Source organism: Hevea brasiliensis, chromosome 11 (assembly GCF_030052815.1).
Source record: "Hevea brasiliensis isolate MT/VB/25A 57/8 chromosome 11, ASM3005281v1, whole genome shotgun sequence".
Classification (NCBI taxonomy): Eukaryota; Viridiplantae; Streptophyta; class Magnoliopsida; order Malpighiales; family Euphorbiaceae; genus Hevea; species Hevea brasiliensis.
In genome coordinates, this window is record NC_079503.1 from 6,420,389 (window position 1) to 6,444,885 (window position 24,497).

The following is a 24,497-nucleotide window of genomic DNA, read 5'->3' on the forward strand; positions in this document are numbered from 1 at the left end:
AAAGGACCTACCGAGCATCTCTGATCTCTGATCTCAGATGAGAGAGGATTAGAAATTAGAGAGACCGTAAACATGGGTAGATTGAAACACTGAGTTTTGGAAATTAGAAAGTCTTGAGAGGAGAAAGGGGATTGATTCTTGTGAACTAGAAAGGAAGGGAGTTTTGAAGATGTGAAATGAAATGGAGAGGAGCCGTGGCTGTCTGCCCTGGTTTGGAAGCGGAGAGCCACGATCCTTCGCCCAAAGGTAAGAAACTGACAGAATCAAGGGAGAAGAGTGGGGAGCTGAAACTTGAAAGGTTAGCAATTGGGGTTCGGTTTCATTTTTTATTTTACTGAATTAAATGAAATACCAAATTGAAAAACCTAATTTTTTTTTTTTTAGAAAAGTACTAATTGAAACTGAACTGATTAACCAACAAATCAATTTAATTGATTCAGTTTGATTTTTCAATTAAAACTGATTAATGCTCACCCTAATTGTTCTAATAATTTCACTTAGAATAAGAGAAATGCATCAAGCAAGATATGCAATCATTATGCAACTGCTTCCTCAACTAGTTTCCTTAAGGTTATGTTATATACATTCGACCATCTACTCCTGTAAAAGTGGCACTTTGATCCTTCTTGTCCTCATGGAACTAAAAAATCCCGAGAAATGACAATATGGGAAAGTTTCAGGGCAACTAAGCTGTGTGCTGCTAGCTTTGTTCAGGTGATCCATTTGATTGAATTCTTCCAGTTGACAGCTTCCTTTGCAGTTCAAGACTTGACAGACGCTCAACCTCCAATGCTCGCTCAAGCTTTAACACATCAAGTTGCATCAATTTATGAGGTTATGTTAGAATAAACCAGTTCATTGGAAGATGACTGAAGTCAATCATGCCAAGGTAATCCTCGAACAGGATAAATAACCGTTAACAGATGGTGAAAGGAATTAAAAAGAAATGAGTACCTTCGCTGCTCTTGTGCTCCATTCCCCTAAAATAGCTCTGAGCCTTTCATTCTCTTCCACGTACTGTTCCATCATTTGATCAATGAAATTATGAAAAACTCAACATGATGGCTATAATTCGTATTTCATAACACATACATATAATATATAATCTTTGCTTAAAGCATGCTTGGGAATAGTATCAGGGTTTCTTGCATCACTAAACAACCACCATAGCTGCTATTGTATAACCATTGCTAGCAAGAGAAAGAAAGAGAGAGAAATATAAAGCACAAGGAAAATCCAAACCAAAAGCACAGGAACAAACAGAGAGATGCGCAAATAGAGCAGAAAATGAGAAGATATTAATTGTGTCCTCTTGTAAAGTATCAATCATTTAGCAGCATTTACCGATATAGCTAGGATAATAAATGATAAACATAAAAATAAAATAAATAAACAAATAAATTGAAAAGCCAGCTATATATATTGGAGGTACCTGATTGTTTGTAGTGCGAACTCGCTGTACCTCAGAGTCCCTCTCAGCAATCAAAGACAGAGCAAGCCTTAGCTCAGTTTGCAGTTGATTCATCTGTACAATAAATGATCCCATCCCAATACCAATTTAGTACTTTTAGTGATCTTTCAGAGTATGAAGTTTGAGAAGATGAACTCAAAAGGGAGGAAAACAATCCCTTTGATTAATTTATACAAATGATTAGGGACTAGATATATGCATAATTACAATTCACAATCTAAAGCTACAAAGCAGTAGCAGATACACAAACCAGCAAGAGCACCAAGGAAGATGAAGCAAATAAAAAATTTACTGCCCCTATATATGTGAATGTGGGCACACATGTCCATGCATGTGCAGATACAATAAGTTCTAAAGCAAAAATATTATCATAAATCACCTCTTACCTCAGCAGCAAGTGTCCGCAATTCCTGTTCACGAGCTGCTAACATGTGAGCAAGATCAACCTGGAAAAATAGACGCAAGTAACCATTATTTTGACCATTTATCACATAACAATCCACTTTTGTTCAAACAGAAGGGATAAAGCTTTCAGGGTGCATGTTAGATCCATTTAAAATCTTCTTGGGCCAGCCACATTACTAATTTTAAGCTAAAATTTGAGCATTGGAAACTGTAGTTACAATTTCTTATATTTATGTCGATCGATTTCATAGTTGTTCTAATATAAAAGAAGTTAGCCAGGATGATTGTTACCTGAGGTGTGCTCCCATCATTAGACCGCTCATATTTGCTTAGGCACTCTTGCAAATGAAGAATCTGCGCAAACACGTGTTTATAGGCATTTGCTAAGAAACAAGGACAATAATTAAAATGGTAAAGAAAATGCGAACAATGTATGACACTTAGAGTTGCTTATTACCCACAGCATTTCAGAGACCAAATCAATAGGCAGTCAAAGAAAAAAGGGGTGGAGTGAGGATTGGGTAGGGTGTAGGGAAACAAACTTAAAGGGGTAGCAAGATAAAGCTAGGGGTGGCAATTCAAATTAGTGGGTGGTATTCGCAATGAACACGATTCGAGTGTCAAAAATCTAAACATGAACATGACTTTTTTATTATACGGTTGTCAACATGATTAATATTAATTGTGTTGATTAATTAGACACAACACGAATCATTTAACACAATTTGATATGACCCAATATGACTCATTTGACACGTTTTGACATTATTCAACACCTTTAATCTTTATAAAATAATATATTACATAAAATTTATACATTAATTTTATATAAAAATATTGAATCTAATATTAAACCAACAAGCAATATTTTAACATTTAACTAATTAATATTTTAACTAAAAAATTAAAAAAATTATTGTAAAACAATATAATTTTTAATTTATTACATAAATTCAAAAATTAAATAAATTTTAATAAAAAAGGGCAAATCAACTATAACAAGGTAACAAATATTTAATATAATAAATAATTATGCTTATATTTATTAGTTTATCATTTTCTACTAATGTCATTTATGAGTTAGTGGGTCAAATGGGTTGGTGCATCAAAATGAGTTAGCAGGTCGTATGTTGACACGTGACACAAATAATAAAACATGTCAAATCATATTAGCAGGTCAACACATGACATGACACAATTATTGGCATTGTTATAAATTGATTGACACGATTACAACATGAACACGAATAAGCTTAACCCTCTATTTTTGTGCCCCTATCATGTTTGCAAATCGTTTCTAAAATATGCCACCCCTAGATAAAGCAATCCAATCATGAGTTAGAGGCCATGTACCTCCTCACTCAAAAAATGAAGGTTCTCACGCTGATATTGAAGTAAAGCCATTTGCTGATCAGAAAGTCGACCACCATCATGATACCTGTTGCACAAAAGAGCCCTCAATGTAGCATCACATTGTTTAAGGCATAGCACAATTATAGCAGTTAAACACAACCGAGACAACTGCCACCAATCAGGAAGAAGAAAATTATGGAGCTACCAAGATGCATAAAAAATTCTCAGAAAGGATTATTCTTCATGAATAAAGCACACGTATATCTTAATCTATTATGTGTATTAATCTATTTCACCCCAAAACTTGAAAACATTGGTAATGAGCTAGGAGGGGAAGAATGTACAACTACCTCAAGCCTTCTAAAGAACTTGATTGCTGGAGTGGAGAATATAATGACTTCAAAATATCAGGCTGAGAATCTAATGAATTGTACTTCTGTAGATAACCTGCAGGCTCCAAGATACATGCACAAAAACAATAAGGGAAAAAATTGCAACATACTTATATTAAGTCCAATATATTAATTTATGAGATTAGATCTGGTAAACAGGTGAACCCAGCAGAATTCTAGCTTTGGCAAGACAACAGTAGCTTCAAGATTATGTGCATTCACATAGAAGAAGAAAATTTGTCTTATGTTAAGTTGTTATATTATATAATTACTTGTGCAATATTTTGTCACTGGAAAATGGAAAACACAAATCCATCTTTGAAATGGATGCTTCCATTTGCATGAAACACATTCTTCAGAAATCAAGAATTTCTGAAGAGGTAATAATAAGTTTCATTAGCAGTCATTATCCATAAGAACAGCCCATACAATGTCAAAGTCATGGAATGATGGTGCCTATGGAATATGGACAGATTTTTCCTACATTTATCATTGCATTGGAGTGGAGAAAATCTCATCTCAGCTACCCTATAAGATTAGAAAATTGTCAAGGCAATCCACTTGCGTAGGGCCACTGCGACATAAATTAGGTTGTGAAAACATCTCAAAATATGCAAATCAACTCACCAACATAGATGCTCAAAAAGGACACAGCACATATTGCTTCAGTCAACACAATAATCCTGCAGATTTTGTTAAATAAGCTAAGAAATTGTCATCAAGTATACAGTTTGAAAATGCAATTAGCACTCTGTGTTTCATTCTTAACCTACTAGAAAGGCAGAAGGCAAGATGTAGACAATAAATACAAATATAACAATGAGGAAAAAGAGCCCAATTTCATGGCAATAAAGCTAAACTCCACAACAATTGCTGCTTAAATATTGGTGATATATGTACCTTAGTAATGCTGGGATTGAAAGAAAGCTGATTTGTGGTTTCCATACCATGACAAGCAACATTGCAGCAGTTCCTATAATTTATCTAAATTATTCAATAAAATGATGAAAGCAATAATTTCAAAGGCATAGAAGGGAATTTTAGTAAATTAGAAATTTGCATTTTGTTTATGAAATATAACGAGCAATGGTGCAAAGCCAACTCTAATTGCAACGAGTCAATCTGTTACAGCATGATAATTTTTTTTAAGTACCTAAACGAATATGTTGCTTTTCTAACCCTTAATATCAAACTTTTAACAGTGATCTCCAACCAACCATTCTTTCCTAACAAAAAAGACTTAATTTCCCACTAGAAGATAAAATCATAGAGCGTGTGTATGCGTGTATGTGTACTTACCATAGGCAGTAATGGCAAATGGTAAGCGAACAACATGCTTCAATTTTTGGCTGAAACTATAATAGCCCTGCAAAATGAATGAGCATGTAACAGTTTCTACACCAGATAAAACATAAAAGGTAAATTAATAAACCACATGATTTGACATCCAGACAGCACTAGAGTTAAATAGAAACATCAAAGGATGTCTGAGAAACTCTTTTACCACTGCAATCTGAATCTTGATTAAAAAGACAGACAGACAGACAGACAGACAGACAGACAGACAAACAGAGAGATTCCAAACAAGTGCAGACAACTGATTTTTGGAAGGACAAACTAGCTGCATTTATCACAAAACTAGTTAAATTAGCATTTTACTACTTTCTCAATGAAGATTACCTGTAAACGAATTTTTTGGACTTGAGAAACAAAATATTGTTGGAAGATGCCTGAAAGATTGAAATAAATGCATTATAGTTGCAGCACACTCGCTGATCACAAAGCTATGCAGGCTGCCAGACTAGAGAGACTAAATAAAGGACGTAGAAAACAAGAAACAGAAAAACAGAACAGAGAAAAATATATCTTAAGGATATCATATCGTCAGAAATCAATTGCCCAAACTAAATTGCAGTGTCTCATGCCAGTGAAACATGTTCTCAAATGAGGTTGCCATTGTGAGCAAAATGATATACCGAATGGTACAAAATTGAGTAGCAAGAATAATATAACTTGAGGATCCGCTAGCAAGCCATTGAATGTAATATTCCTATTGACAGTTTAATTCACAATCTGTAAGGTGTAATTAGGACATAAAGTTTCAATAATTTCAAGAGAAGTAACAGACAAACGTTCGTTATTTAAGATCCTAGATAGTCAGATTTCCTCCTTTCAATTAGCAACTTTAATCAAGACTCATAAAAGTGATATAATGCCATATAGTAATTCAAAAAATGAAAAAGCATAGCCCATTTGCTCTGATCTAGCAATTAAATCAGGAAACCAGCAATAATTCAGACATTGTAATGGCAAGTACAATGATCCTGTCAAGTTTTCTAAGATCAGGAAATTGAGGGAAAAAAAAAAAAAAGCATTCAAAAGCTCTAGTAAAGCAGGCCTGTGACTATTAGAAGAGCAACATCGCAACTACAAAGCAGCGGTGGGACCAATCCGTGATGAAATACAAAGGGAGCTATCGCACCCAAAACAGCATAACCTGCCTAAAATTGAACAACAATAAAAGCTTCAGTCATCAATTTATGCAAAAGACACAGCAAATCAAGCAAGAAGAGCAATAATTTTGCACTTGCCAGTAGAACACAGTAGACAACAGCTCCAAAAATACTCCTGCGTTTCCGGTGACCACATAAAGGAGCCTCATGAAGTATATCAAGGAACCTGAAATGGCACGAAAGGCCAAAAAAATCAGAATCCAACAAATTTGGCAGAGCAGGTAGGGAAAATTGTAGGCATGTGAATGAAGAATAAGAGAAAAACTTACATAGCGTTTTCTTCAGGAGATGTGGAAGGAGAATTACCGTGTCTCTGTGTGGACATCTTCTTTCTTGGTATTCTAATTCTACGTCTTTTTTTTTTTTTTTTTGTTGAAACTCTTCCCAACAAGTTTTGGTTTTGGGTTCAGATGCCTGTCATTTTTTTTGTTACTTTTAGATAATTTTTTTTAATTATTTTTTTGGTTGCAGAAGCTGCCGCCTGTTGCTGAGTGATGAACTAAGGACGGTGATTATTGTTTCCATCTGTGTGTTGGTGATTTGTTAGATTAATAATGGATCTTATTTTCTACAAAATGAAAAATTATTATGATCTCTCATTTTTCAAGTTCTATATATAAAAAACTTATGTGTGTGTATATATATATATATATATATATATATATATATAGAAACTCTTAAAAAAGAACTTTTGGAAGCACTAGAAATGCGAACACTCCTGCCATTGGCTAACGTTATTTAGAAAAATTAAAATTTGAAACAAGTGAATTATATGTAATATATTATATATTACATATTTAATTATATATAAATATTTCATTTATTATATTAAAATTATATAATATATTTAAAAAATATAAAAATTAATTTTAACTTCAATTTTTAAGAAAAATTATAAGATATTGTAGATGATTAGAGATTATATATTATTATTATTATTAGAATAACTTGTGAGTTAGGATATGTGTAAATATTTTTGAAATAAAATTTATAATAAGATTAAAATTTTAATTCATATTAATTAATAATTTTTATAAATAATATAAATTTATAAAAATATTTTATTCAATTCACAAATTGATTTCCCCAATAAATAGATTATAAATTATTGGTAAACTACTAAATTTACTCCACACCTTGGTTAATAAAATTTAAATTTTTAAATTTTACCACAAAATAAATTTTCCTCTTATGATTTTTTTAATTCCAATATGGATAATATCTTTTTAATGGAATTGGGATGATAAACTTAATAACATATATATCCCACAATGAGAAAATAGAAAAATTAAAAAATAAATATAAGTGCATAAATTGCAACATCGATTTGCCTAATCATTTTGATATATATAATAATTCAATCATTTGCATCATTTTGATATATATAATAATTCAATCATTTGCATAAACTCAGGTTAAAAATGAACTAACGCATAATTTGCCAAGAGCTCTATTGAAATTCAACAATATGTGAAAACTAGCTTTAAGGTGTATGGCATACCTTTAATTGAACTACAGAGAAACTTAAAATTCAGTGAACGAAAACTTGCACCGTGATATTACCGTTTTATCACAATTTTTAACAAGAAGAAGTGGGGAAGCCACCGTAGCCAGACACACAGCACTGGTGATATTGCCATATTGCAGCCAAGATAGAATACGAAATTTCATTGGAAAATGGAGGGTGCTTCTGCAACTATGCTAGAATCACATCATAAAAAAATACACACATGCTGCAAATATTGGAGAATTGAGTTTCCTATTATGCACTGATATAGGACTTCACATGACACAATCGAAATTCGGAATTTACACGAGTTCTTTCTTGTCTAGTGTACATTAGATTGCATCCAGGGTCTTATTTTATACATGAAGCCAACACAATCATCTTCACACAATGACTTTTCACCCCAGAGACAGATTCGTAACTTCATGAGCTACTGAAACACAAATCTTATTACCACAAATTACTCATCAAGTAGCTCCCGTTTCTTCACAGTTGTATTAAGCTACAACAGGGTATGATGCGCAAGTTGCAACACCTACAATAAAATCATCAAAATCAGGATAAGCAACTCAAATCCAATACAAGATTTAAGTGAAAAGATTTGTGACAAAGATAATGTATAATTTATATTGGCTGACAGCCAGGAGAACAGGTGATACATGTAAAAATATTCCCCGATGAATTTAGGACACGTGATTCTATGGTAGCAGACCGTATAAATGGAGTATCTTGCCTATACAGGAAGAATAATGACCCTTAACCGCTTCGATAAGGGGTCGTCCTGTCCTAATGAGCTGATCCTCCAATCATTCCAACAATTGGATATCCTCTTACCGATTGGTCATGGGACTCTTCCGAAAGACCACTCGAATATTACCAAGATTGATCCTTCAAGGTACCATTCGGAGAAGGACCGAACGGGAAAATTAAAGAGTGAAAACCAAACAAGAGCATTAATGAGCCACACTAGAAGTACAGCAAAGCACAGCCAATGTCACCATCACTGACAATATAACCGTCATTATAATGATGGCAAAAACCTGACACAATAGACAAACAATGCATTTCACGCCTCTAAAACTAAATAGCAATACATAGCCTATATCCCCTGATAACATTTGGCACTCCATCGTTGATCCAATCACCGGTATATAAACTATTAAGTTTTATGGTTATCATGTAAAACATTCGAACTCATACCTAGCTTATTATTCTCTTTGCTGTCTAATCTCTTTCTTTCTTTCAACTTTTACTTAATCATCGGAGTGCCACTAGGGAATAGCTTCCCTTTGGTCCTTTAACCCTTTGCTGTCTTGTAGGAGTACATACTGATCTCTTCCCACTAATCTAACTCGGTCGAGCACAAATCTTTATCACTCAGACAGCATGTTTTCTCCCAAAAACTTACCCATATTCCCATAAACACATATATCTACCCTGACACTATCCACGTGTCACTCATTTACTATACCCTCGGTATTAGAAAACATCAACAGGTGAAATCTAATTCTCACAGAATTTCAGTAACAATTTCAAGTTAAAATATCAGTCATATTCTGTTAAATGATTTTCATTGGGTTTCACATAGTCAAATTAGAGGGATTGAAACTTACCACACATATTTTTCCCCAATTCCATCTTAAAATAGCCATTATCACCCCAATTATCACCCCAAGAGTTCTTAATTAGCCAATATGGAACACCATCTTCGACTCCATACCCAACTGCCAGAACAGCATGGTTCACATCCTGCCATAGAATTTGGAGAATGTTAGAAAAGAATTAGCGCATCATAGAAAGGGATATGAGCATTTGCACACCTTTAAGAAAAATAATCAAGATATGAGATGTGATTAATGGTTAACTAGCAAGAATCTCAACACGTAAATCTTACTATGAAAAGCATCTCAACTGAATTATAATATTAGGGTGTGACCTTTGAAAATATGATGTATGATGTATCTCTTGTGAATACCCTCAAATCAAACTAGGTATATACTCAACTTTTGCTCCCAAAAAGTTTTTAAATAAAGTGTTCCAACAATTCCCATCTGAATAAAATTTCATTTCCAAAATAAATATATAAGTAAAAGAACTCACCATCGGAGTTTTGCCACAAACATCACTGGTGTAAACTCCACTCTTGTAAAAACGGAAACCGCTGACAACTTCAAAAGCCACGCTAACAGGACGAACAAAGGCAACTGCATGCTTCAATTCATCTTCAGCACCCTGCATGTAAAATCAACATTAAGGAACCGATAATGGATCCTAAAGTTTAATATTTTAACAGAGTAACCAACTAAGAATGACCCATTTATGAGATCCGTCAAGTGAATTATGATGAATCGTGAGCTAAAAGATGAGATTGGAAGGTCTCTAGCCTATTGGAGCTGCAAAAGTGGAGGTCTTAACAAAATGGGAGGAGGGGGATTTTGAGCAAACTGCATGATATTAGATCACTAGGGAAGAGCATTAGACTGCAAAAATGTATCAGATTGAAGTTAGTCTAAATCCAGTTTTTAGGCTACACCATGGTGTCATAGCCTAATAAGCATAATTAAAATAACCAACCTAAAAGCATTGAAAATTTCAGCCATATTCGACTCAGAAATTGCATATTCAACCCACACTCAATGAGATTTTTCCCTCACGTCAAACACTTGAGAATGAACACAATTATTTAGGAGAATTGTGCATGCAACTTACAAGGGTAATGTTGACAGAATCGAGCACCTGGACACCAACATTTTCCAATGAGAATTTGCAAGTACCATCTTTTCCAGTGTAGGGATATGCTTCCTCAGATTCAAGACCACCATTGTATTTGATGTACTCAAAGGCTTGCGAAGGCAATCCACCATTGCAGCCAAAGTTATTAAAAGCACCAGCACAATCCACAAGCTGCTGCTCAGACAAAGAGATTCCCTTTCCAAAAGCCTGGTGATAGGCTGCCTCAAGAGCTCCAGTGGTGCTGCAAATAACAACATAAGGTTAGGAACACAATAGCATAATTAAACACCATTTTCTTGATAAGTTGCATTGCCAACCTGAAAGTCCAGCAAGAACCACAATGGCCTTGATCCTTAACCGGGCTGACTATGCCTTTTTCCCTCCAGTCTTTCTATACCCACAGCATCAGAACACAAATATCAGACTACAGTTTTACAAGATCAGATTGATACATGCCCATTATCTGCTAAAGAAGTGATCCTTCTATGCATAAATAGGGGGATTCACATTTTAAGCAAATAAATTTATCTACAATCTCTTAAATTCAGTATCATTGCTAAATAATTTTTTCCACAAAAGTAGTTAGTTTCTTAACCTAGTGTTTGGGAAAGGGGAAAGATGGGGTAAGAAGAAAGAGAGGTGAGTGAAAGTTGAGGTGAGATATTTTTTTACAACGTATTCTTAGATAGACTCATTCTCTAACACGTTATTTGTACACTAAATTAATTAAATTATTTTATAGTAATATAAAAATGAATAAACATGTGATTTAATTTTTAACTATACTTTCATATTTGTATAATTACAAATAAACATGTAATTTAATTCTTAGTTATCCTTAAGTTATGAATGATGTGAATTGTGAAGTGATTTGATTGGGCTTAATCTACAGATGATGAGATAAACTAAGTTTATCTAAGAATCTCTGTGATAGGAAGACAAGGGAAAAGAAAAGTGGGAGAAAACCAATCAATTGGCACAACGAAATGAATCATCAGAATTTCAGGAGAAAGGAGAACTACAATTCGTCAGATGAATTTACTAGTTTGCCCTTCTACTATTCCAAAAATTGAATTGTACAATATGTAAAAGGCTAAATTGATCACTTCATTTTTTTCCTCCCCTCCACTTTCTCCTCTTCCCAAACAACATAAGAGAAAATAACAATTCCATTTAAAACTGGTTCTTCTTTCTTAATTAAATACCCTTTAAAATTAGTTCTTCTTTCGAAATTAGAGAAACTGCAAATTATCAGCTAAACAATTAACAGCTTCTAAAGGGTAGGTACCGTTTCTGGTAGGACAGCATCAGTAAGCTTGTGATTGCCCTTTGTGGTGGCAGAGCAGTTCTGAGCAGCTCCTAATCTGTGTTTTCGGAATTCTTGCCAGGTCCAATCAGCAAAATCTGTGAAATCAAATAAACCAAGTTACTTTAAGACATGAAATAGTCGGATAGTATAAGACTATTAGCTACAATCTTGATAGTTCTTCTGCACAGATGAAAGGTCAAAGTATTGAATTAAAAAAAAAAAAAAGTAAAAGACTGTTAGCTGCCAGAATTTTGCATTTGATCTGGTCTTAGATCAAATTAATCAAACGTTTATAATTTTTTTTTAAAAAAAAACAAAATCTTACCATTAACGGCAAGAGTGTATGGCAACCCTTTCTTGTTGGTGGATCTAATCAAATCCAAATTCTCAGAGAAAATCGCGAACCTCAGCTTCATCTCCTCCTCGGTCTCATACCTCTTTCCATACCTAAAAATTTTCAAGTAAAAAAACCATTACAAAACTACACTTCCACTTTAGAGGAAATGAAAAGCAATCCATAACCGTGTGAAGATCGATGTCGACCTGTGAGCAAAACGAGCGAAGGAAAGAGCGCGGTGCGTGTGGCCGATGACTTTTACTACGGAAGCTTCGAAGTCGCGAAGACGGTCGAACACAAGTCTGATAGGATTAGCGTCATCGAAGGTTGATCCTGCAGCGGCGGCACAGAAGAGCAGAAGCAGTACAGAAGAGACGGTAACGCGAATGCGAGACATACCTCTGCCGAGCTCGCCAAGTGCAGTGGGCAAGACTATGGAGTACAGGGGTCGGGGAGAGTGATATCCAATTATAGGGAAGGATTTTTGTGGGGCATGTAGAGATTGAAAATTTTCGGAGAATCTGCGGCAATTTTTGCTGCGATCCGAGAATATGTCACTGTGTTGGAGAAATAGGGAGTTTTTTTTTTATTAAATTTTTTTGGTTAAATTAAATTTATTTATTTATTATATATTATCAATTAATCCGTTACATATACTAATCTATATTGATTCATTATCTGATTAAAATTATAAGTTACTTATTATAAACATAATTATTTATTATAAATAAAATTTCTTAATTAGTTTGTATTTTTTATTAAAATTTATTTAATTTATAAATTTAAATAATAAATTAAAAATTATTGTTTTACAATTATTTTTTTAATTTTTAACTAAACTATTAATTAATTATTAAAATAGCATTTATTTATTTAATATTTTCTTTTGAAAACATTTATTTATTTAATATTAGATCTTATGCTTTTATATATTATTAAATTTATGTATGATTAAACATAATATATAAATTTCATTTAATATATCATTTTATAAATTAAAAATATTAAAAAATAATTTTAATTTGATACAATTCTTTAATTTATTTTAAAATTTTTAAGAATAGTTCATAACCTTAATTTATATTAACATAAAAAAATTTACATTTTATATTTTAAAAATTTAAACATTTTATAATTATTTAAATTACATTTTATTTAAAATATAAAATATAAAATTTATAAATATTATTATAAAAATTTATATTTTATATTTAATTAATTATTTATATAAATATATTTAAATAACAGATATTTAATATAAAAAATTAAAACCAATGTAATTGTAATCATTGAAATTTAAAAATCTGTAACTTGAGGCGTGCATCATACTATTTCCTATGACGCGCGTGGCGAGGTGGCACGCCCGCTCGTCCTTGTAACAGACTTAACGGCAACCCTGGCGTTTCTTTCCTGCAATCTGGTCTATCGGCATCTCCCAATTTTGGCACATTTCTGATTATGATTTTCATTTAAAAAAAAAAAAATTTGTAAGTCATGCATGGAATTGGAACCAAAAGATTTTGAGAACGTGAATCTGATGATGATGGAGTAGGAAATTTTTTTTATATGGACAAGTCAGTACGTGGCTCGCAAGCTAGAAAAATTATAATAAAGATTAGGTTAAGTAATAATAATAATTTATATATTGAAGGCCATTCATTACAGGACTCAAATTTAAAAAAAAAATAAAAAGCACAGTACATCGTACAGGAAGACGACTCACAATTCCTCCGCAGAGAAAAATCAACTCCAGCCGCCAGCGCTGCCGTTTACGGCTGTGAAAAGTAAATCAACGAATCAGTCTCTCTCATTTGCGCAAGAAGTCACTAGATATATTTTTTCTGTTGCCACACCAAGCATGTAAAGACTGTTGCCCACTAATCCTCCAGTCACAATGCTTACCTGCCTTTATAATCTTTAATTACTTTTCTTCAGACGTATCAAGCTAGCTACATTATGAATGGACATTGGCTTATTATGCATTATTTATGAGCAAAACGATAAGAAATCTTCTCATTATTATGGAGAGAAGCAAGAGAATATATTTTTTTTTTATTTTAAAAAGAAAGAGAGAGATAAAAGAAAGAGAAAGCGACTGGCTACGAAACCCTCTGCATCACTATTCTCATGATAAAACTTGGAAATTGGAATATATTATTATATTATTGAATGGGCTTTAAACCTTTTAAATCCGAGACTCAATCAAAAGCCCAATTAACTTGGGTTGCGTGTAGAAAGAGCTATCTAGTCTTCGCTTCCTAAGCCAAGTTGATCGTGTCCAACTTCGAAAGCCTAATTCTGGATGTACCAAATCCGTCAGGGTCTGGCCGCTGGTTTGCGCACACCTTCAAGATCCACCTTCCGCGACACGATGCATAACAGGGATGGCAATTGGGCGGATCAGTGCGAGAATCGCTAACTTCATCCTTATCCCACAAAGATTGAGATTAAGGCGAGATTTCTTCAAGTGAGAGTGAGATGAGATGAATTTTCCCGTGAAAATTTTTTTCCTTTTCTTTCTAATTTTAATTAATTAATATAAAAAATAAATGATAAGTTAGAAATATAAGCTAAAAATATGATCTTAACAATATACATATGTTTTTTTTTTAAATTCTAATATAAAAGTATTTAAATACATAAAAAAATATTAATTTTAATGAAAAAATAATAATATGCCCCCTCAAATTTGAAATGATTTCTCTTTTTTTACTCTTATATATATATATATATATATATACACACTAATTATTGAAAATAATATGTAAATATTGGTCCTATAAACTTCTTTTGTATTTTTTTTAATGAATTAACTTAGACTAATTCTCATAAAAAGGAATCAATAATTTTATTATTATTATTTATTTATAAAAATCTAAGTAAATTTATAAAATAAATAAGATTGATGTGGTATTAATTGTTATTCTAATTTGTTCTTATTATTTTCTAATTATATAAAATTTTGTCTTTTTTATATTTCACGTATAATTACATATATTTTTGTCTAAAAAGGTATAGCTTAAAATATAAAACAAAAATTTAATGAACAAAAAATAATACAAACTCCTCAAAATTTTTAATATCAACTTTATTATTATTATCATTATTGTAGTAAATAAAATTTAAGTTTATTAATATTATTATAAATCATAATTTTTTTAATTTTTATTTAATATAATAAGTATATAATGACCCTCTCAAATAAAATATCCAAACTCCACCTCTCAAATATATTATTTTTTTCTCTCATTTTCAGGCTCTGAATATGATAATCTATCTACATAACTAACAATGTAAATTGATTAGGCTAAGGCATGGCCTTTGTCGGCCCATTCTTTGAGAGAAAAAAAAAATTTAATATTAAAAAAAAAAAAAAAGTCTAAAGTTGTTTTCCTTTCTCCCACAAATTTATGAGAGGAGGAGTCAATGGAGCATGATCAGAAGGCAGAAGCTATGCATATATACGCATTTCTTCTTTCCTATCCAACCTCTTAAGTCACTTGTTCTAATCCTAGATGCCAACCTTATATATATTGCTTTATATATATTCATTCTTTAAAAAATTAAATTAATTAATTAAATTAAAATTATTTTTTTAAAATAACTTAATTTTTTCTTTAATTAAAAAATAAATAAAACCTTAATTTTTAATTTAAAATAAAATTAATCTAAATTAATTAAAGATCTCCATGCAGGCAGTGGGTTTGTATTCTGATCCAGATTTAGTCTAAAATCTTTAGCAATAATAAAATCAAATTATTGATGGTGATTAGGATTTTATATTAAAGTAATATATGCATATCATACATCGGTTGGTTGGGTGCCTTATGGCCGCACGCTGACATGATGCTGACACCCGACAGAGAGGTTATCAAAGGCCCAAATTTTCAGCGACGGAAGATAGACTTTGACCCACTTATAATGTGTTGATTGAGATCGCGTTTTCTTCCTTTCTATCACGCGCTTTTATAGAATGTTCTGTATGTACACACTACATTTACTCGCCCAATAATTTCACACCCAAAAAAAAAAAATTAAAATAATAAAAATGTAAATTTTATAAGCACTGATTGAATTTAAATATTATTATATTAAATATTTATATTTAAATTTATATATTTATTATATATTTTTTAAATTAATTTTATATAAATTTTAATAAATTATTATTAAATTTAAATTTTTTTATATAAAATCAAATTTATATTAGATTTAATAGTTGTATGTTAAGGGAAGTACCTAAACATGGACACTTGTCTTTAACCCAATAAATTCATTGCTACAATATCGAGTTGGCAGCTTTGGTGATGCGCCAGTCTTTGGTAGTTGAACTGAAAGCAATTTATATCACGTGTAAAATAGTTATAATACTGTCTTTGATTATCAGTCGATGCAGTAGTTTTTTTTTTTTTTTTTTTTTTTTTTTGTTTACTTTCTCATATTTTTATCATAAATTTTGATAAAAATTATTAAAGAATTTTTTTTTTAACTTGTAACATGAAAATTGAATAATCCATATGATTTTTTTTAAAAATATACTTTTTTACAAAAAATTATCTATAAAAATAATTATTTTTGTGAATAGTATATAATACCAATATATTCTTTATGGAGGAAAAAATAAAATCGCTCAATAATTTTAGAGTTGTGTCTAAGATAAGAATAGCAATAAGTTCAATTATCACATCTTCTTATTTTCGTCTCGCACAATATCATGATTTAAAAAAATTAATTAAATATAAAATAAATCAAATCAGATTCAAAAATAATTATTATTTATATTTTAAAATTAGTGAATATCCCAAATTCAAACATTAAAAAGGTGGTCTACATTTTAGATTACGGATAATTAATTGTGACAGGAAATAGGCATGAAAAGATAAAATGTCAACAATTCTGAGTCATCAAATGTACTAGCCTATGATATTATTTTTCTCCTTCAATGCTTAAATTCATCATAGCATAGCACTAGCGAATTAATATCTTGAACGAAAGGGGGCAGATAGGTTTCTTAATTAGATAAACTTTTTAAGTCAATATAGAAAAGTTATATATAATTCAAAATTTTCGATGTTTGGTTGTTTGGTGAAACTCCATAGAGAAATTGTAGTTTGATTGAATTGTTCATCCCTATTTCTTGACCATTACAAACAAATCGGTGACAATAATGACTTCTGCAAATTGTCATAATCAATTAAGCAAATACAAAGATGGCCAGACGTTAGATATCCAACTGCTATATGAAAAGTAAAATATATTTACTTTATTATTATTATTATTATACTCCTCAGCTTGTGCCCCAAGACCAAGAGAAGCAAGATCCAGTCCACAAGGACTTTCGTGTTGAACGCCGCGATTGTTATTCTATTTTTCATAAAATGACAATAACGCCCATTGACTTTTAGGACGAGGAGAACAAGATGGAACCTATTCACCTACCTTGTCATTGACAAAATTAGCCCTCAGAAACTTCGGTACGTTCTTTCATTTGGGATATGTTTTATTCATGCATGTACACTAAAGGGCAAGATAAAACAAGATCTTTGGATGACCCCTCAAGTGCCAATCTTATGGCCCCACTTTCCCTTTTACATGGTCAACTGCATGGGAGATTCGTGACCATCTGATTCACCCTCCAATAGAAAAGTCCACAGACCGTGCGGTTATGATCACATTAGCTAATGTTCATTGCATTGCAGGGTAGTTGTGTCATTTGGTGATCGTGCATTTTTAGTTTGTAGGGCATTTTTTTTAGAAGATAGTTTGTAGGACATTACTCTCTAGAAACTTATGAAGCATTGCAACCACACCTACTTTTTCTTTTCAAATTTGTCCCCTTTAAAAAGTCAACAGAGTCATTAGCTTTAAAAAATATACAATGAAGTATATTTTTATATCTTCTCCCTAATTTTATTATGTATTTTACTTTTATTTTTTAATTTTAATTTATTATTAAAAAATTTTTAATATTTAATTTTATTTCACAAAAATCTTTCTTAACTTATAATATCAAATTTTCATATTAAAAAATTTATATAAATTATAGTATAACATTAATAAATATAATTTTAAAACCATCCGATAAAGGATAAATCCTCCTCTTTTACAGAAAGTATATTATTGTGATGATATTGATTATAATGGATTGTTTGATTCCGAATCAAATAGAGAACTAAAAAAATTAAAAATAAATGTTTGATATTGATGTGCATGTTTATTGATTTTAGGGGTGTGCATGTTTGATATTTATTAAAAAAAAAAGATTTATTTAAGTATTATTAAAAATTTAAATTCAAAATTTTATTATTAAAATATATTAAATTTAAATTTTAAATGTCTATAATAATTTTTTTTTTAAAATATATTTTTAATACCATTCAAATAGAAATACCAATTACAAAATAAAGGTTAATTTTTTTTAGAGTTTCTTCATTAATTATATATATTTTATTTAATTTTAATTAATTTAAAATTTGAAACTTTATAATTATAAAGATAATTTTAATATCATCAAACTAAAACTCATAATTTTTATATTTAAAAGAAAAGTTAAGGATATTAATTATAAATTAAAAATAAAATAATAAATGAGGGTAAATTCACCTGTCATTAAGCATTTATGATTTATGCTCACTAGTAAATGTAAATAATAATGTAAATAATAATAATAAAGTATATTTCAAATCCGTGAAAGCTGAGTGGAAATAGCTTCCAATTGGTTGACATATTGCAAAAAAGGGATAAAAATTAGATTCCTTGAGGGCTGCTCTGATAAAACAAAGATTAGTCAATTTTGTTACTTGGAAAGCAATCCCTCTATCCCATAGCTACATATGAAAAGGTTCCAGAGATGATGAGAATAAGTGATGTTTCCTGTTTTGCCTTTTTCTAATAATCTGGCAAAAGTCAAGAAGGGGTAGCCATGTCATTTTCCTTGAACCAACTTGGTAGACTAATGACTCAAACCCCATTAATCAAATATTGTCAAGGATACATAAGATCATTAAGTACCCATTTAAGAAATAAAAATTTAAAAAAAGGTGGAATAATAATTCCTTATAAAAAATAGAATGATACAAATATGAAACGTGAAAATTAAAAATAAATCAAAGCGTATGGTAGAAAGGAGTTGGAAACCTTTTTCTCCATGTCCGCGTTTGGAGAGCTGTTGGGATTTGAATATTATTTGGCCTTTTGCCTCTCCTTTTTAAGCCTTGGAAACCCCTTCACCTCATTGGCAACCAAACCTTCTCTTCCTCTTCTAAACCCATCACTCCTCTCTCTCTCTTCTCTCTCTTTCTCATTAATAAATTGATTTTTTAGTTTTTGTTGCAAGAAACCAATTAATATTCAAGTTTGCAGAATCATTCATCAACAACAATGACTGTGGAGAAGGTTACGTGGTTATCTATGGTTTCCAGTTGTTTCAAACCACATGAGAATGAGAAACCAGCATCATCCAAACCCAAGAAAGAGGTCACTAAACAAACTTCATTCCAGAGACTTTCACTATCTGATTTGAGCAACCCCAATTCACTCTCCGAGGATCTTTCCGTTTCTCTTGCTGGCTCAAACCTTCACGTCTTTACGCTCGCTGAGCTTAAGGTGATCACCCAGGGCTTCTCGTCGAGCAACTTTATTGGTGAAGGAGGATTTGGACCAGTGCACAAGGGCTTCATTGATGACAAACTCAGACCTGGCTTGAAGGCTCAGCCTGTGGCCGTCAAGCTCTTGGACTTGGAAGGTTTACAAGGTCATAGGGAGTGGTTGGTGAGTACCTTGCACGATATTATAATTGTTATACTTTTCCTTACTAATATTCTGTTAATTATCCTTTAAGTTGGTTGCAGTTGAAGTAGCTTCCACTTTCGGGTTTTGATCAACTTACTAATATATTTTAATATATCTTTCTGGCAGACGGAGGTGATCTTTCTTGGGCAGTTGAGGCATTCACATCTGGTTAAGCTGATTGGCTATTGTTGTGAAGAGGAACACAGGCTTCTAGTTTATGAATATATGCCACGGGGCAGCTTAGAGAATCAGTTGTTTAGAAGTATGTTCTCTCTCCAGATAATTAAAAGTTTATTATACTTTCTTAACCAAAGAAAACAAAGTTTATTACACTGTTTCCATTCTCACGATACTGATTACGCTCTGGATTTTCAGGATATTCTGTATCACTACCTTGGTCCACAAGAATGAAAATTGCTCTTGGAGCCGCAAAGGGTCTTGCCTTCCTCCATGAATCACAAAAACCTGTGATATACAGGGATTTCAAAGCCTCAAACATCTTGTTAGACTCGGTAAGCATCTCTTGATAATTAATGCTACAACCTAATTAATCTTCTTTTAATTAGTGTTTGACTAATTATTATACTATGTTTTCATTAATGTCTACAGGATTATACAGCAAAACTTTCAGATTTTGGGCTAGCAAAGGATGGTCCTGAAGGATCTGACACGCATGTATCCACCCGAGTTATGGGAACGCAAGGCTATGCTGCTCCTGAATATGTCATGACAGGTACTTACAATTTATCTAGTCTTAAACCAACCAATTCATATTAATTTTTAATTATACATAGAGTTTTGAAAAATTAACATAACATTATATTGATTATTTTCAGGTCACTTGACGTCAATGAGCGATGTGTATAGTTTTGGAGTAGTACTCCTCGAGCTTCTTACTGGGAGAAGGTCTGTGGACAAGAACCGCCCTCAAAGAGAACAGAAGCTGGTAGAGTGGGCAAGACCCATGTTGAATGATCCCCGGAAACTTGGGAGGATAATGGACCCAAGACTCGAAGGCCAGTACTCGGAAACAGGGGCTCGAAAAGCAGCCGCATTGGCTTATCAATGCCTGAGCCACAGGCCAAAGCAGAGACCAACCATGAGCGCTGTTGTGAAGATCCTAGAACCTCTCAAGGATTTTGAAGATATTCCCATTGGACCCTTTGTGTATACAGTTCCAACCGAAACTGAAAAACCTAAAGAAGATGAGCCCAAGAAAGATGCGAAGAAAGAAGATGGCCATTACCACAAAAAGCATCCACTTCACCACGGCCATAGACGGCATCACCACAAATCGCCTAGGTCTCCAACCATTCACTCAGAAACTGCTCTACGCCAAAATCACAGAAATGGGTTACACTCTCCCCTGCACCCAAAAGCCAAGGGAGCATAGATTAGCCAAAAGTGTAATTAAATTAATCACACTGTAAATACACACTTTTTTTTTTCTTGTGATTATCCTAGATCATTTGCATACTGTGACTGCACAACACAAAGGATTTTTGCGGAAGGACTCGTCGTTTTACATAGGATTTTTGGTGGAAGGAGTTGTCGTTATACTTGGGTTGTTTCTTTGTTTAAAATATTTTGACTTGTATATCTCAGCTGGCGAGGGCAAGTAGGCATACAGAGGAGTTCAATTTCTTTATGTGACTTGTTCAAAAATTTACAGATTATACAAATTATATTAATTAATTAATAAAATTAAGAGCAGATTTTTCAACGTTGTTAAATATAAATACAGCTAAGAAGTTTGAAATGTACAAACGAGGATCCGGAGATGCTATTGCCTAATGGCTATGGGTGATTAAACCCCCACTAACCCCAATTTCTAATTCAATTAATTATTTTCCCACCCAGCAGCCCTCACATGTCTTGTGCGATTTTGGTTCCTAATCCCACTACAATAGCTTAAAAGATCAGATTTTTTTTTCCATACTTACCACCAAATCTGTTTTTTGTCCCTTTCTCCTTTGTGTAATATTTGAAAAAGAGTAAGTAAGCTATCATTTCAAGAAAAAAAAAAAAAAGTAAGTGAATTAATCAACCCAGCAACAGACAGACAGCCTTTGAGCTTATCAAAAGAAAAAAAAGAGACAGCCTTTAAGCTGCAAGCCTGGCATGTCTATTTTGCCAAATTAATCATGTGAAAATAGTTAAGAGGTATAAATTCTAGCCATATCATTATTCCTAATTGATTAATTTCCAGATATATAAAATCATATTCATCATGTATATATATATATATATAGCATTGGAGATGCCGACCAGTTATAAATGAACCAGCAAAGCTCGATATATGAGTAGACATAATAAAACAGATTTTTTATATTAATGTTTGTGTCCATTTTTTTTTTTTAAGAAAATGTTTGATTTTTTTTTTTTATAAAAAGAGAAAAATTTATTAAAATTTAAATTCATCTTTCTTACCACCTTACAGGAATCCAATTATTACGATGTTACCCAATAATACATTCAGAATTTTTTAGTTTTCATATATATATATATATATATATATATATAAAAGACAAAATATTCAAAAGATTACATCCTGTGGTGTTACTAAATAAATCGACATGATAGCTCGCCCAAAAGATCCGAGCAACGGCAAACCGAATATTAGCAGGGCTTGATTCAATAGAAAGGCAAGAAACGTGTAACTGATAACAATTTGAGATTTCAGAAACTACTTCTCATGTCTCTGAAGCCTCTAAGTCTATAAATATTAGAATGACACACAAATAAAAAACGTTTAACATTACTCATAATTCTCAAATTCTTTAAGAAGGATTTCTAACTTGAGTATCAAGGTGATTAACCAATAGATCACTAATCTCATTTGTTTTCTTGTGTTACAGGTTTACATTATGGTCAGATTGATCAAAAGAGACTTACGACAACCTCTAGCAAAATAGTTATTGATCAAATTTGCTCTAATTAAGATGTGGGGTCTAGAGCCTCCTTAATTATTCTATCACTCTCATGAAAGTTATTGTGGATGTTATCAATATTAACGAGTCTATGTCCCAATGTCCTTAATTACCACATCAACTGATAATGGAAGTCATAGTGCATAATATTGCTTGCGTTTCATCCAAGTCGTTTTCGCTTTTTTTCCTTGGATAAGCCAATCAACAAGTTGCTTGTTACACGAATCAGATTCTTTGCTTGTTTGGATGGAACCTGGAAGACAAAAATCCCACCAGAAGTTTCAAGTTTCCTTTCTGATGATGTAATTTTAGTGCTAAATTATTTGAGAATTGAGGCAATTGAACACAGTGCATCCGTGTGAACAAAATCAAAACCATCACAAATAGGTTTTAGTGTAAAAGAACTAAGAAATTTTGGAATAAGAATTCTGAGGTTTAGTGCCCTAGAAATCAAAGATATATATAAAAAATTACAGCTAACAAATAGGTTCCTAATCAAGTTAAACTACCAAAATTGTATCAGAATTATACAATAAAAGGTAAGAACAGATATGCACACAAAAATTCCTGAACAAATGCCCTAAATAAATGCAAAATAAGTGGCAGCTAACAGCTGCCTTTCCAATACCCCTCTCAAGTTGGAGTATGGAGATCTCGAATGCCCAACTTGCGAAGAAGAAAGTCAAACTGATCCTTTCCCATCGCCTTTGTGAAGATATTCGCAGGTTACATTGAACTATGTACATAATCTGTTCGAATGTTACCATTCAATATCTCATCACGGATAAAATGACAGTCCACTTCAATATGCTTGGTACGTTCATGATAGACAAGATTAGCAGCTATATGCAGAGCTGCCTAACTATCACAATACAAATTCATAGGTTCAGTATGCGCCACACCAAGAGAATTCAATAATCCTTTCAACCATTTAAGTTCACAAGTTGTAGTACTCATAGACCGATATTCAGTTTCAGTGGATGAGCGAGACACCGTCTGTTACTTTTTAGTCTTGCACGATATACGGGATTCACCCAAAAGAACAAAATAACAGGCAAAGATGGTATCGTCAAAGGACAGCTAGCCCAATCAGAATCACAGTAAGCAGATAATTTGAGATCACAATTGGCATTCAGTAGTATACCCTGATCTAGATTTCCTTTCAAATAATGCACAACTCTAACAGCTGCCTCCCAATGAGCTTTCTTCGGTTGTTGCATGAACTGAGCAAGAATATGCACACAATAAGACAACTTGGGTCGAGTTATTGTTAGATAAATAAGCCATCCCACTAAACGCCTATACTGAGCAGGGTCATCCACATCATCACTCTCGGTAAGGGCCAGCTTGTGATTTTGTTCAAGAGGAGTTTTAGCCGGCTTGCAACCCAGTAATCCAACTTCTGAAATTACATCCAACGCATACTTGCATTGACACAAGAAAATACCATTCGAGTTTCTGGCTACTTCAATCCCTAAGAAAAATTTCAGCTTCCCCAAGCCTTTCATATGAAAGCAACGACTCAAATAGTTCTTGAATTTTTGTACAGCGGAAACATCATTGCTGGAGATAATAAGGTCATCCACATAAATAAGCACATTCAATTGAATAGTCCCAGCTCGAAAAGTGAACAAAGAGTAATCTGAATATTATTACTAAAATCCATAAGCTTTCAGAGATGCAGCCAATTTCGCAAACCAACATATAGGTGCTTGCCGCAAACCGTATAGAGATTTCCGGAGTTTACAAATATTCC

The 24,497-nt window shown here is 32.4% G+C and overlaps 3 protein-coding genes across 4 annotated transcripts; 1 reads left to right on the forward strand and 2 right to left on the reverse strand.

Annotated features, from left to right (window-relative positions):
* Positions 1–512: 512 nt before the first annotated feature.
* Positions 513–6,748, reverse strand: LOC110635095 (protein FIP1). Of its 2 annotated transcripts, none has more exons than XM_058129775.1 (14): positions 6,404–6,748; positions 6,209–6,300; positions 6,018–6,118; positions 5,302–5,349; positions 4,921–4,987; positions 4,522–4,594; positions 4,249–4,304; positions 3,580–3,676; positions 3,230–3,314; positions 2,168–2,230; positions 1,858–1,917; positions 1,433–1,525; positions 955–1,017; positions 513–802 (listed from the first exon to the last, which is right to left on the reverse strand). In XM_058129775.1, exons 1-14 carry the CDS (start codon positions 6,457–6,459, stop codon positions 701–703), a joined length of 1,056 nt encoding a protein of 351 aa, XP_057985758.1. In that variant the 5' UTR covers positions 6,460–6,748; the 3' UTR covers positions 513–700. The 2 variants fall into 2 exon arrangements, with proteins under 2 accessions (XP_057985758.1, XP_057985759.1); XM_058129776.1 differs by having other exon boundaries at positions 5,302–5,351; positions 6,050–6,118; positions 6,404–6,681.
* Positions 6,749–7,876: 1,128 nt separating this feature from the next.
* On the reverse strand, positions 7,877–12,577 carry LOC110635086 (thiol protease aleurain). The gene is made up of 8 exons (XM_021784287.2): positions 12,227–12,577; positions 12,009–12,130; positions 11,663–11,778; positions 10,692–10,765; positions 10,351–10,615; positions 9,742–9,873; positions 9,255–9,390; positions 7,877–8,176 (listed from the first exon to the last, which is right to left on the reverse strand). The coding sequence occupies exons 1-8, from the start codon at positions 12,415–12,417 to the stop codon at positions 8,139–8,141; spliced, it is 1,074 nt and encodes a 357-aa protein (XP_021639979.2). The 5' UTR covers positions 12,418–12,577; the 3' UTR covers positions 7,877–8,138.
* A 6,649-nt stretch (positions 12,578–19,226) lies between these two features.
* LOC110635072 (serine/threonine-protein kinase RIPK) lies at positions 19,227–21,534 on the forward strand. Its single transcript, XM_058129777.1, has 5 exons — positions 19,227–19,790; positions 19,938–20,073; positions 20,187–20,323; positions 20,421–20,544; positions 20,648–21,534. Exons 1-5 carry the CDS (start codon positions 19,401–19,403, stop codon positions 21,202–21,204), a joined length of 1,344 nt encoding a protein of 447 aa, XP_057985760.1. The 5' UTR covers positions 19,227–19,400; the 3' UTR covers positions 21,205–21,534.
* The last annotated feature ends 2,963 nt before the right edge of the window (positions 21,535–24,497 follow it).

Excerpts from the sequence above, each read along its gene's own strand:
- LOC110635095 (XM_058129775.1), bottom strand. The coding sequence starts at position 6,459 with ATGTCCACACAGAGACACGGTAATTCTCCTTCCACATCTCCTGAAGAA. Across the intron at positions 4,988-5,301 it reads TCCAAAAAATTCGTTTACAG|GGCTATTATAGTTTCAGCCA; the intron begins GTAATCTTCATT and ends TTCATTTTGCAG. Across the intron at positions 3,677-4,248 it reads CTTTTTGAGCATCTATGTTG|GTTATCTACAGAAGTACAAT; the intron begins GTGAGTTGATTT and ends TGGAGCCTGCAG.
- LOC110635086 (XM_021784287.2), bottom strand. The coding sequence starts at position 12,417 with ATGTCTCGCATTCGCGTTACCGTCTCTTCTGTACTGCTTCTGCTCTTC. Across the intron at positions 11,779-12,008 it reads ATACACTCTTGCCGTTAATG|ATTTTGCTGATTGGACCTGG; the intron begins GTAAGATTTTGT and ends TTGATTTCACAG. Across the intron at positions 9,391-9,741 it reads TTTGTGGCAAAACTCCGATG|GATGTGAACCATGCTGTTCT; the intron begins GTGAGTTCTTTT and ends ATTCTATGGCAG.
- LOC110635072 (XM_058129777.1), top strand. The coding sequence starts at position 19,401 with ATGACTGTGGAGAAGGTTACGTGGTTATCTATGGTTTCCAGTTGTTTC. Across the intron at positions 19,791-19,937 it reads AAGGTCATAGGGAGTGGTTG|ACGGAGGTGATCTTTCTTGG; the intron begins GTGAGTACCTTG and ends TCTTTCTGGCAG. Across the intron at positions 20,324-20,420 it reads CAAACATCTTGTTAGACTCG|GATTATACAGCAAAACTTTC; the intron begins GTAAGCATCTCT and ends TAATGTCTACAG.